Here is a 13,938-nt window from a genome sequence, read left to right on the forward strand (position 1 = left end):
CTAGTTTGCAGAGGTAGACAATATCTAGCAATTCCTTCTCATTCTCTTACACACCACCACCTCCCCACCCTCAAAACCGCCAGTGCGACCCTTTCTCCTTCCTAGTGTGGGGAAGAAAGGCCATAGTAATTTAGTAGAAAATGTTTAAATTATAGTAGGGAAATAATGAACAGGCATAGATACCGCCCATTTTCTGAATGGGTAGTTTGATCTTGCTAATATTCTTGGAATAACTTTGATGGGAAGAACTAAGGAGAATTGAAAAACAATTGCTCCTTAATAATAAGTGAGAAGTTTAGAATCTAGAAAATAGTGTAGAAAAATCAACTCTAACTACAATGTAGATAACACAAACTCTAGAGATTACTCTATTAAATTATGGCTTAATACTAAGGACAAAGAAATCCCTAAAATTACAATGTTCTTCTTATAGCCAGATAAAACACTGTTTCCAGGGACCATCTTATCTGACCCATTGCCTTCCAAACCTTTTATGGTGATTGAATTTCTGGTAAGGAAATGCTACCTATGTATAGTTTCCTCTCCCTCTCCCTCTCCCTCCTTCCCTCCTTCCCTCCCCCATCTCCCCCCCTTTTGGTGCATAGGCTAACACTCAAACCACTTAGCCACACCTGCAAGGGCTCTCATATTTTTGTATGTATAATTAGCGGGTTCTAACTTTAGAAAAGAACCAGTAAGTAGTTAATTGTGGCAATGTGAAATAATCACAAAGGTGTTTTTCTGTTAAAATATTATGTAATGACTTTTTTCTATAGCCATATAGATATTCTCAGTAAGGATTTTCCTTCCTCAAAAAACTATTAGCTTGAAAATCTGTTGTCTTAGTTGATATTTAGAAACATGCTATTTTGATTAATCTGGAATGTTGTGGAAATCTTGAAGCAGTTTGACTTATTGGCAAAGGCGCCTTTTAAAATGGAGTTTGAATATTTATGTAAAGAGATTATTTGGGATTTGGGAAGGTGATAAGAGAACCCATGAGTTTCCATTCCTTCATTTTTTCTAGCATTGTTTTGTATTGTTCTTGAATGTGTTCTGAATTTGTATTGAATGTTAATCATTGACAAAAATGCAAAGCCTTTTTTTTAGATTTGTCACTGACAGTCTTGCCTTAGCATCTCTTCAATAATAATCTGGGGATCCTTGAGAACTGGAGGAAAGCACCATTTTTTCATGTAACAGATTAATATTAAATTACCATAGGGAATTTTATATTAATGGATTTTTTTTCATCCTTTCAGGGTTTGAAAGTATTCTTGAAGGGCTGTTTGGACCTGCATTTTTAAAAGATCTCAGTTTATTTAAAGGTATTCAAAATCTTTTTTTGGTACTTAAAAATCATCCTGGTGACAGTGATACCTTGGTGATTTAAGCCTCTGTCTCCTTTTTATTCACAGTTTATGTGAGTTAAAGCTATATCCATGTAAGCATCTTTTTGTTTAGTTGATAATGCAAATAAATATGTGTATGAATAAGATATATTAACTGGTGAAGTTATTAAGATTTTTAACACAAACAGGAACCTGTCTACCACTAAGTAAGGATGTTTTTTGTTGTGAAAATAGTATTTTTGACATTCTCATTTGTTTTCTGAAAAATCCTCATTTGTGACTATTAATTTGTTATTCCTACTATTTTTGCAGACTGTGAACCTGAAAGCATTTCTGATTGGACTTTTGATGAAAATTGTCTATTCTGTTGCTTGAGAAGAGATAAAGTAAAGGTAACCAAGAAACTCATGAAACTTGTCTAGTGTGGTATTTCATAGTTTTGGGGTTTTTTTTTTTCAAAATTTGATTACTTTGTTGGAGACTTGTAGGAAAAGAAAGGTTTGAATCTATAAGGATTTGATAGTAACTCATTTGCAATTTAGTATTTCTAGTCTGTTGATTAGCCTATTGAGAAATCTATATTCCAATGTGCATTAGCTTTTATTCATATAGTTCCTTAGGCAGAATAATTAACTGGATCTCAAACCATTGTTTATTTTAAATATGAAATGTATGGTAATTCAAGTAATGGGAGTCATTTGGACAAAAGGAACAGCAGTATGGATCTCGATCAAGTAATTTGTGTAGATTTATGATAGACTGGTTTATGCTTTAGTATGAGATGTTTCTTCATAATATTTGAGTATGAATGCTGTTTGTATTCAGTTGTAGAAATTGGCTATACCTTTGGGTTTGTGTTTTTTTATTGCTTTGTGTTAAATAAAAACAAATAGAATTTTGGTTTAGAAACATTTCAGTTGTTGGAAAAATTTATTAATGGTTTTCTGTCTTATGTTTCTTTTTGTGGTACTTCTGTTCCCAGTTTTAAAGTTTTGGAAACATTTTGAATTCCTTCCTCTGCCTTGTACTTGTCTAACTTTTTAAGTCATTGACCAGGTTCCTATCTGTTGTTCCCTCAGACTGAATTTCATTCTTTTTCAAACCTTAAGCATTATTTCTGAACTACTGGAGTAACATGATTGGTCTCTCAGTTTTCTTCAGTCTGTTAAACACTGCTACAGGGTTAAACTCCTTCCCCCTGACCCTCACCCCTCCATAGTGTGGGAATGTTACCCTATACTGAGTCTCCAGTGACTTTCTCATTGTCTTCTGAATTCATTAGCCTAACGCTCAGTGACTCAGTACCCTCCACAGTTCAGTCTATTTCTCTTTCTAATGCTGTCCTACTAGTTTCTATATATTTTTCTTTTAGTTAACCTTGTCTGATCATTTGTATTAAACAACATGCTTTTACTATTTGGACTACAGCATTGCATTCCCATTATTCTCAATAGCTTGAATTCCCTTGCTTTTACTGTTGCTTGAGCCCCTCCTTTCCTATAAATGGCATACCTTTGCTCTTATTGCTGTTTCAACCCTTCATACTGTTGTAGTAAATATTATCTATATCAATTGTTTGTCATTTAATACTCAGTATTATTTCGTCCATCCTTTTCTGTGTTTGAATCTTGTATTACTGACTACATTGTCAACCTCTGAAGGCTGTGAACCATGTTGTATGCTTCTTTGTACCTTTGCATGTAGCTATTGTATCACCATTTACCTTTGTTGGCAAGTTGCATTAAAAACTGAAAACAAGTTTAAGAACTTCTTACTGTTCTTCTTTTGTAGCATCTTTCCTGCTTACTACATGAAAAAGTTGTATCTAGTCATGGTGGGCTGTTTTCATTGAATTAATGAGGAAAATGTTACAAAATTTAGTGTGGTTTTTGAAAAAGAGAGACCAGAAAATTAAGCAACCGCCAATAAAATTGAAGTTCGTCATTTTAAACTCTGTTCATCATTTAAAACTCTGTTGTTCCCTAGCCAGTTTGACTCAGTGGTTAGAGTGTCAGCCTGAAGACTGAAGGGTCTCGTGTTTGATTCTGGTCAAGGGCACATAACCTCGGTTGCAGGCTTGATCCCCAGCCCTGGTTGGGGTGCGTGCAGGAGTCAGTCAATCTCTCTCTCTCCATTTCTCTCTCTCTTCCACTCTCTCTGAAAAAGCAATGGAAAAAATTCCTTGGGTGAGGATTAAAAATAGTGATAATAAAATAATAATAAAAAACTCTGTTGTGTGTGTGTTTGTGTTGGCATGTTGTGACCATTTATTAAGTCATTTAATAAGTGTTTTGGTAGAATAGAAGGAGCAACTATTAGTTACCTTTTTTTCAGGGTAGTATTAGGCAGAAAGCCCTTCTATGTTCGGTAGTTGAGTACAGTACATTCCTGTAATGTGATTGAGTTTTCCATTGCTATATGAGGGTAAAATATTGTATGAATATTTTCAGATGAAAATACATAAATAGCAAGGCATGGAATCAGGTAGCATTTAAAACAACTCTTCTTACTGTTTATAGTTCTACAATTTTTAGTTGGTTTTCTAATTAGAAAGAATATTTCTATTTTACAGCACATTTAGTTCTGGGAAAGCTGTTTTTCTCCATTAGACACTTCACTACCTATACTTCGTGTTTATTTTTTTCAGAGCCAGCCATAACATTTATAATGGAAAATAGGAAAAGAAAGAGCCTAAAAAATGTAAATTGTCAAGTATATATCTTCAGTTGTGTTAATTTAAAGTGATTGTGCTAGAACTCTTTGCAGGCACTTGGAGCATCTCATCAGAGAAGGACTGGAGTCCACTGTGTTGAGGCTTGCACTTTAAGGCTGGCTTAGGATTCTAAAAACAGAAGGAAATATCTGGAGAGTATGGTAACAGCCAATAGGTGGCAGCAGAGCATGATTTTGGGATCTCGTTTGAGGTTGGCATGATGAGAAAATCTAGATAATGTTTGGAAAAGCTGTTAGAAATAGTTGTCTGATATTTGGGAAAGAGGGGGGAAGTTATTCATTTTTTTAGTTATTTGGATTTTTAGTGGATACCGAAGCTGTTAAAATGGATAAAAATAAATATACTAGGTTTATTTTTTAAAATATGGAGGTGAAAAATACAAAGTAACTTCTTAGAACCAGGGATTCACCTAGAGATTAGTAACACAATTGATGATCTGTACTTCAGGATCCTACAGTAGTTAGAAAATACAGTTGATCCTTGAACCACATGGGTTTGAATTACATGAGTCTACTTATACGTGTATTTTTTTCAGCAAGTACCTATAGTGTTTTTGATCTGTGGTTGGGTGTCTACTGACTATATGCCTTGATCTACACCATTTTATATAGAGGACTTAAACATCTGTGGATTTTGATACTCATTGTAGGGGCCAGGGAGGTTCCAAAAACCAGTCCCTTGCAGATACCAAAGGACACCTTAAGTTTTGGGGGAGTTGAAAGTTATACATGGCAGATCTTTTACTCTGCCAGTGGGTTGGTACCCCTAACCCCCTGTGTTGTTCAAGGGTCAAATGTATAACTTGTAAGGGAAAGGTAACATTTTTTTGAGCATCTACTATGTGCCTCTTACTTGCATTTGTTCCCATTTGATTCTCACAACAACCCTATAAAGTTGGTTAAAGGCATCCCAGTGTTATAAAGAAAGAAATAGAAAGGGTCAGAGAGACTTAAGTTATGGGCAAAGTCATATAGCTGGGATTTGATCCATGTTTTTAGAATACATGCATTTCGATAACAAAGCTAGGAACAGGAATATGGAAAGTGGAGAGCAAGTATTAAGTAGAACTTGGAATTACTCAGTTTGAAAGAAGGAGAGAATAAGAGTGTAAATGGACATGAGTTTATTTGAAATGGACATTCATCTGTGCTAGGAATCTCTTAGTAAGTGAATACTTGACTGCCTGCCTGCCTGACTGCTTGCTTGCTTCTTTCCTTCCTTTTCTGTTTGTTGAGCATGTAGTAGTCACTCATTAAAATATTTACTAAATGAGGAACAAAAATATCAGGAGGCTTAATATACTGGAGAATTATAATATTAATAGCTAACTGTTTTGAGTGCTTACATGTTTACTAATGGGCCTTTATACTTTTCCTAGCTTTTTACAAAATAATTTTAGACTTACAGAACAGTTGTAAAACTAATTTCTGTATACCCTTTACTTAGATTCCCCAAATGTTAATATCTTATGTAAACAGAGTACAATTATAAAAATAAGGAAATGAACATTGATGCAATACTATTACCTAATCTGCAAACCTTTTGATATTCACCAATATCCCAGCAAATGTCACTTTTCTGATCCAGGACCTAATCTAGCTCGCACTTTGTATTTAGTGGTCATGTCTCCTTAATCTCCTTTAGTTTGGAATGGTTCTGTTTTTCTTTGCCTTTCATAATGTTGGCACTTTTGAGGAATACTGGCAAAATGATTTGTAGAATGCCCCTCAATTTAGGTTTGTCTGATGATTTCTCATTATTAAATTCAAGTTATGCATTTTTGGCAAGAAATCCACAGAATTGATGTTGTGTCATCCTTAGTGCACCATATTAGGAAGCATATGGTTGATGTTTACTTTGATCACTTAGTTAAGATGGTGTCTTGCCAGTTTTTCCTGGTGTAAGGTTTCTGTTTTTCCCATTCTACTTAATAGGTATCTTGTGGAGAGGTACTTTGAGATTTTGTAAATATCTTTTTGTCATCTTACTAGGTTCTCATCCATCATACAGTAATTTTAGCATCCGATGAATCTTGCTTGAAAAACTTACTGCTGTGGTAATGATGATTAATGATGATTTTTTATTTCTATTATTTCTTCTGTCTTTATTAGTTGCAATTCTATTATAAGGAAGAACTTTCTCTTCTCCATTTATGTATTTATTTGTTTACCTACCAGTATAGACTCATGGACGCTTATTTCATTCTATGGACTATAATTCATTACAATTATTGTTTATTTTTTTAGTTGAAATTGTCCTAGATTTGGCTGTTGAGAGACCTTTCAGGTTGGCTCCTTATCTTTTTTTTTTTATTACTGATTTCAGAGAGAGGGAGAGAGACACACAAACGTCATTCTGTTGATTGTGTTCTTTTATGCACAGAAGCTTTTCAAAAAAATTTCCAGTTTTATCAATTTTTTAATCCTCACCCGAGGACATGCTTACTGATTTTTAATTTTTTAATTTTTCATTGATATTATTTTTAGAGAGAGGAATGGAGAAGGAGAGAGAGAGAAAGAGAAATATCCATGTGAGAGGGTAACATCAATTGGCTGCCTCTTTCACGCCCCCTACTAAGGATCTAGCTGCAACCTAGGCATGTGCCCTGATTAGGAATCGAACTGGCAACTTTTCAGTATATGGGACAACGCCCAACCGAGTCACACCGGCCAGGGTGCTTATTGATGTTCTTAGAGAGAGGAGAAGGGGGAGAGAGAGAGAGAGATGGAGAGACAGACAGACAGACAGAAACAAACACACACTGGCCAAGGCCAGTTTATTTTTAATTTTGTTGCATGTTCTTTTGGTGTCAAATCCACTGTAATTCTCCCCCCCCTCCCCCCCCCCCGCCACCCCCTGTGTTTTCTTCTAAGGGTTTTATAGTTTTAGGTCTTTCATCCATTTTGAGTTGATTTTTATATATGGTATAAGTAAAAATCTAACTTCATGCTTATGCATATTGATACTCAGTTTTCCCAGCACCATTTGTTGAAAAGAATGTCTTCCCCCTCATTGATGGCCTTGGCACCCTTGTCAAAAATCATTTGACCATTTATGTGGGGATTTATTTCTGGGCTCTCTATTTTTTATTCTATGTGTCTGTCTTTATGCAGGTATCATATTGTTTTGATTACTGTAGTTTTATAATTAGGAAGTGTGGTATCTCCAGCTTTGTTTACTTTTTCAATATTGTTTTAGCTCTTTGAGGTCCCTTGAAATTCCATATGAATTTTAGCATGGATTATTTTTTTTAATATCTGCAAAAAAGTGCCATTGGGATTTTGATAGGGGTTACATTAGTATTGAACATCTTAACAAAATTAAGTCTTTGCTTGTTTGTTCCTTATATTTTTTCTTTAAAAAAATTTCTTCAGTTCCTTATTTCTAAAGTTAAAATCAGTAACTATGTATTTCACTGTTAGTAGTATGTCAAAAGTGGCAGCCACTGTGGTTGAAATACTTTGAGTGATTAAAAAGAAATTTTAGCCACAGATGCTATTTTCAAAAAATTTACACTCTAGTGGAGGAGGTAAGAAATACATACATATATAAGTAAATATAATAAGGGTTATAAAACCAGTGCTGTCAGAGCAGTAAAAAGTGCTGTAGGAGTTTAGAAAAAGGCAAGATTACCCTAAGCCAGGCTCTATAATACTGTTGCCTCAAACATGCAGTTGGATATCCTTGTGTTTATAATGGTCTTGGGCATCTATGGACATCCACAGTAATTATGGGGAGCAGATAGAAATTCAGGAAGTCTTCTGATTGAGATTGGGTTGTGAATGAGAATTGAGATAGTACAAACTTTTAATTTCCAACCTCTGGAAGGATGTAAGAAACCATTGCTTTTGGGTGTGGGGGTGACTTGTATTTGTCTTTTAATGTTTATAATAACTTGTACATGTATAATGGAAGAAAAACTATAACAGCAAATGCTGATGATAGATACTGGCAAATTAAGTATAATGGTAGTAGGAGTCACTTGCCACTTAAACTCTAGGCTTTATTTCCATGAACAGTAATAGCAGTTAGATATACTGATGAGTCAGATATACTGATGAGTCATTCGTGGTCGATTTGTTGTGCATTTTTAATACCATATTTAATTCTTGATGTGTATTCAGGCTTCAACCTTTGTTATTTTCTTATTCTTGAACTTGATGGCTTGCTTAACAAATTAAAGATAACAACATACAGTAAAAATTGCGTTGAGGACAATTCATATTTTGTTAATGTAAAAAGCAGTAATTTACATGGAGCAAAAAGGTTTCTTTTTACATAAGCGACCTTAAAGAGTGTGAGCCATTAAATGGTGGAGCCATTTTTCCTAAGATTTGCTGGCATTTAAAATAAAAAGATGTAGGAGAGTGGCATTTAAATCAATGAGTTGGACCTTGTCTGTTCTTGTTAGTTCATTGCTTGAAATGTCAGTAAACCATGGGTAGCAGACTTGGCTGTAGCTGTAGGCCTATGATCTACTCAGGTAGACCTTTCTAACAGAATTATTATAAATCCTGTATGTACACACATGCTTCTGATTCCCAGATTTTCTATGCCATATAGTATGAATTTTTAAATACCATTTAAATCCAGGCACAGAGTGGGCATGGTCTTGAATTTTGACAGGAATGGCTCTAAAATATCACCCCTTAAGTTTTGTGTCATTCTTCTGAAATCTAGGCCATTTTACCTTTCCTAAGTGAAACTTGTCATTACTTCCTCCATTTCCTTTCCTAAGGTGTTATCTCTCAAAAAGAAAATAAATCAACTATGTAAGCATCCTCCCCCATCCCTTTCCTCCACAACACCCAACTCATAAGTTGACAAATATTAGAGTTACAAAAGAAACTTTTTAAAGTTTAACTTTTTTTAACTGTTTATTGCCTGAGGACTAACTTCCATGCCAACACAATTTTGTTACTTTATTCAATAATGTCCTTGCTATTTCAGGAACCACTAGAATTACTTTTGTTATAGATCTTGGAGAAATTTAATAATTATCTTTCTCAGGGGTCAGCAAACCACGGTCTGTCCCCAAGTCTAGCTCACAGCATGTTTTCATAATACCTGCAAGATAAAAACTTTTTTTTTTTTTTTTTTAAAGAAAAGGAGAGATGCAACAGAGACTGTATGTGGTCTATAAAGCCTAAAATATTTACTGTCCTACCCTTGACAGAAATGTCTTACTCTTTTTTGGCTATCTTCATCAGGTCATTGAGATAATAAGAGAAGCCTGAAAGTTAACTTCCATATCCTACTTATTATTCTCTTTCCTCCTCTTCATCTTTCTCAAACTGTATCAGAGCAACCCATAACACAAGCAAATATAATTTAATGGCAAGACAGCTGGGATTGTGGAGGAGACAATGAAGAGAGACAACAGAGATCTGACTTGTGGGAGAAAAGTGTAGGATGCAGCATTTATCCACCATACTTTTTTTTTAGCTTTTTACATTGAGATAATTTCACATTTATAGAAAAGTTATAAGAATAGTACAAAAACGTTATGTACCCTTCACCTAGATTCACCAGTTGTTAACTGTTTGCCAAATTTGCCTTATTATTCATACTCTCTCATAGATATTACATGTAGCACACACATTTTCCTGAACCAAATGACAATAAGTTATACACATCATATTCTTAAGTATTTTCATGTCTATTTCCCTATGTCTTAAGAATAAGGATATCCACTTCCTTAACTACACAGTACAGTTACCAAAAATCAGGAAAGTTAACTTTGATATATTATTATCTACGAATCTCATTCAAATTTTACCAGTTGTCCCAAAGACCTTGTAGTTTTTTACCTCTTCCTTTAGTTCAAAATCCAATTAAAGGTCATTCATTGAATTTTATTTTCACTACTTTTTAGTCTCCTTCAATCTAAAATGATTTCTTAGCCATTTGTTTGTTTGTTTATAATAACATTGACATTTTAGAAGAGTACAGGCCCTTTGTTTTATAGAATGCCTCTCAGTTTAAGTTTTGTGATGTTTCTTTGTGATTAAATTCAAGTTATGATCTTTTAGCAGAATATTAAATAAGGTGTATTCTTGTCAGTGCACCACATCGTGAAGCACACAGTGTCAGTTCAGTAGGTGACATTAACTATTGAGCAACAGTCAACCTCCTTATCTTGATTTATATCTAAGGCTATAGCAAGAATTGTGAAATGCCATAAATGTCTGGTCTCTGACAGTTTATCTGTTCATAATACTATGCAAAGAAGTTCTTGGCAAGTAAAAGATACTGGAGTTTTTTAGCCTAAAAATATGCTTGCTTGAAGAAAAAGATGCCACATGAGGTTTTCAAAAAAATAAGTGTCACATTTCTTTGTAGCTGTGAAATGTAAGTAATAGATCATTTCTTTGATTTCATGTGGTTAATTGAAGAGTCAAAATTCAGTGATACATTCAGTATCTAGTATCTTTAATACCCTGAGCCCTATTTTTTAATGATTTCTTTATTGAGGTATATTTATGTATATACAATAAAATTTATCTATTTAAGAGTACAGATTAATGGATTTTGATAAATGTATAATTTATAACTACCACAGCAGTCAAGGTGTGGGACAGTTCCTTCACCCTAAAAAGTTTTCATGTGCCCCTTTGTAGTCAGTCGATTAGTCCATTTCCCAGACCCCCAGACCCAAGCTATCACTGTAGTTTTACCTTTTCTAGAATTTTGTATGTTAGGATCATACAATATATAGTCCTTTATATTTCACCTCTGTCACTAGCATAATTTTTGATATTCATTCTTGTATTTCTTTATAATCTTTTGTTTTTATTGCTGAGTAGGTCTCTATAGCATGGTGATGCCACTGTTTGTTTACTCATTCATTTTTTTATAGAGTTTTGAATTTTTCCAGGTGTCGACTATTAGACTTATTTACATAAAAGTCTTTGAGCATATATTTTCATTTCTCTGGGATATATACCTAGAGTTGGAATTACTAGATAGTATTATAATTGTATATTTAACCTAAGATACTACCATGATGTTCACCAAAGTGACTGAACCATTTTGTGGTCCATCAGCAATGTCAGCGTTTTGATGCTGGGTCCGGCTGGCATGGCTCAGAGGTTGATCATTGAGCTGTGTTCTAGGAGATCGATTCCCAGTCAGAACACATGCCCAGATTGCAGGCTCGATCCCCAGCAGGGGACGTGCAGGAGGCAGCCGATCAATGACTCTCTCCTCATTGATGTTTCTACCTCTCTCTCTTCTTCTCCCCTTCCTCTCTCTGAAGTCAATAAGAACACATAAAAGAAACTTTAAAAAAACAACATTCAATGCTAGTCTTTTTAACATTAGGCAGTCTGGTGGATCTGTAGTGTTATCTCATTAATTTTCATTTTCCTGATGAGTAAAGATGTTGAGCATCCTTCTATATACATATCCTATGTGAAACATTTGTTTAAATCTTTTGCCCATTTTTAAAAACATATTAAGCTGTAATAGTTTTCATGTAATCTGCACAAAACTCTTTGTCAATATTTTCTCTTAAAATTTCTGTTTTCTATGTCCTATTTAAGAAATCTTTGCCTAATTCAATGTCAAACACAAGAAAATCACATGTTTTCTTCTAGTTTAGTAGTGTTAATTCATATTTTGATACCTGATTCATTTCTAGTTAATTTTTTTATACGGTGTGAGTTAAGTGTTGAGATTTATTATAATCCATAAAATATTCCAGCTGTTTCTAGCACCATTTGTTGAAAAGACCTTCCTTTCCCACCATTGAATTATCTTTGTTAAGTTAGTTGACTGTATACATGTGGGTGTATTTCTGGACTCTGTTCTGTGTCATTGTATATGTCTATTCTTATTCGGTACCACAGTGTCTTGATTATTTTATCTTTATATCTGGAAATCAAGTAGTATGAGTCCTCCAACTTTGTTTTTCAAACTTGTTTTGCTAATCTAGCTCTTTGACTTTTCTGTATAAATTTTTAAATCAACTTACCAGTTCTTCAAAAAGACTTTTAGAATTTTAATTAGGATTGCTTGAATCAGTAGATCAATTTAGAGAGAATGGCTACATTAACAATATTGAGTCTTCCAATTCCTGATGATGGTTTAATCTCATCTTTATTTGTTGCCTTTAAGTTCTCTCAGCAGTGTTTTGTAATGTCATTTCCCTTCAGCTTGAATAATTTCCTTTAGCATTTCTAGTACTACAGAGAGGTAAATATTTTAAGTTGTAGAGAAAAGTATAAACTCTTTATTTGAAAACATCTTTTGGATATTTGTTTTATTGTTCATCCTAAAATGGTTGTAAAGGATGATAAAAGAGTATATTATATGAAGTTTATAGGTAGAGATAACGAAAAGCTTAGTAAAGAATTTGAGGTCTTTTTAAAACCATTTAGTATTATATCTCCTCTGCTTTGGGTGATGGATCATCAGACCACAAAGTGTTGGAGACTTCTGCACTTCTCTTTACTTCTGTCTCTTTCTGCTACCCTCACAGTTCCCTTGAAAGAAATTACCTTAAAAGGATATTGGAAAATTACACAAACTGGTGAGGCTTAGCAAGTGAATACAGCAAGTGAAGATAGATGACCTACTCTTTCCCTTGAAAACTGTGTACAAAATGAAGTTTTACACACACACACAGTTTCTTTATGCCAGCGCTAGCTGTTAGAAAATAAAGAAAACATGCTTTTTACCATGAAAAATATGTAAAATAAATATATGGGAATTATATGACAACAGAATTTTAATTGATATTCATTAAAGCCCACTTGGATAAATATAAAGCAGTTCCTACAAGAGAAGACAATATTTTTAAGGATGTTACTTATTCCTGAATTACTTTGTAAGTATAACTCTAGATAAAAAACACACTGTCTTCTTTGGGGAGCTGGTGGTGGTAGGAACAGAATTGACTAAGCGATTTGAAGTATAACCTGAAAGAATAAAGCTAGAATTAAAATGGCCAGGACATTTTGGAAAATTTAATAAGTGGGGATTTGCCTTCCCAAGTACTAAGACTTATTGTAAATATAAAATAATTTTTAAAGTGTGATACTGATGATGTGCTTTTCAGTTCTGTATTAAGGAAAGAGCTTTTTAAAAAACATAATGACTATTCTCTATCCCAGAGCTGCAGAATCAAGGCTCTGGGAGTATGTTTCAGGTGTATATGTTTTTAATCTCATAGTAGATTCTCATATGACAGAAATCACCTCTAGCTATGAATCAGCCAGTCTAGGTGGACCAATTCCTGAATCCCAAAGAAAACAACTTCTCAGAGATTTCAATTCAAATCTCCAATTTTAATCCTGTTTAGTTTTGGATAATAAGTGAAAAAAACAACAATTGTTTTTTATTATGTCATGTCATTGTTATTTTTTGCCATACCATATATAATGATTAATTCTGGAATTTAGATGTAGAGGACAAGAACTGACATTGAATCGTTTTCTTTAACTTCCTGTCTCCTAGTGATTGTTTTAGCTCTATAGCTCTTTGTCATATGAACTGTTTTTTTCTTCTTGGTTCATTGAATTTTGGTCCATGCATGTATAGTGAGGGAGAGTGAGCTATACTTTGTTTATTCGCTATAAATTTTTAACATGGTGAACAGTTGCAGTTGAAAAATGTATATGATTTTGTGTTATTTTTTTCTCTTTGGTTATTCTGGATAAAAAAGCTAAATAATCATTTAACTGGTGAAAATTATTGTAAAACAGCCATTTAAACTCTGGAAATAGCAATCTTAAGAGCATATTAGCAAATGGAAAATCACTTTTTTTTTTTTAAATCTAAATCTCAGAACACCATCTGTGGGATTTGAACCATGATTCACTCCCACCCACCTATCTGAGCTCAGCTTGT

The 13,938-nt window shown here is 33.9% G+C and overlaps 1 protein-coding gene across 13 annotated transcripts in view; it reads left to right on the forward strand.

The window, feature by feature from the left end:
• LCOR (ligand dependent nuclear receptor corepressor) overlaps positions 1-13,938 on the forward strand; it is a 100,112-nt gene that overhangs the window by 47,426 nt on the left and 38,748 nt on the right. For 12 of the 13 annotated variants that reach the window (XM_081157537.1, XM_081157543.1, XM_081157541.1 and 9 more), the window contains 2 exons: positions 1,263-1,328; positions 1,665-1,744. Coding sequence is in view for 5 of the 13 variants with exons in the window: in XM_081157534.1 (XP_081013660.1) it covers positions 1,263-1,328; positions 1,665-1,744 (146 nt within the window). In the remaining 8 variants the exon portion in view is untranslated. Of the gene's footprint in view, positions 1-1,262; positions 1,329-1,664; positions 1,745-13,938 lie in introns of those variants that run through there. The other variant, XM_081157542.1, reaches the window with a different exon arrangement.

This window comes from Miniopterus schreibersii, assembly GCF_964146895.1.
Source record: "Miniopterus schreibersii genome assembly, chromosome: 14".
NCBI lineage: Eukaryota > Metazoa > Chordata > Mammalia > Chiroptera > Miniopteridae > Miniopterus > Miniopterus schreibersii.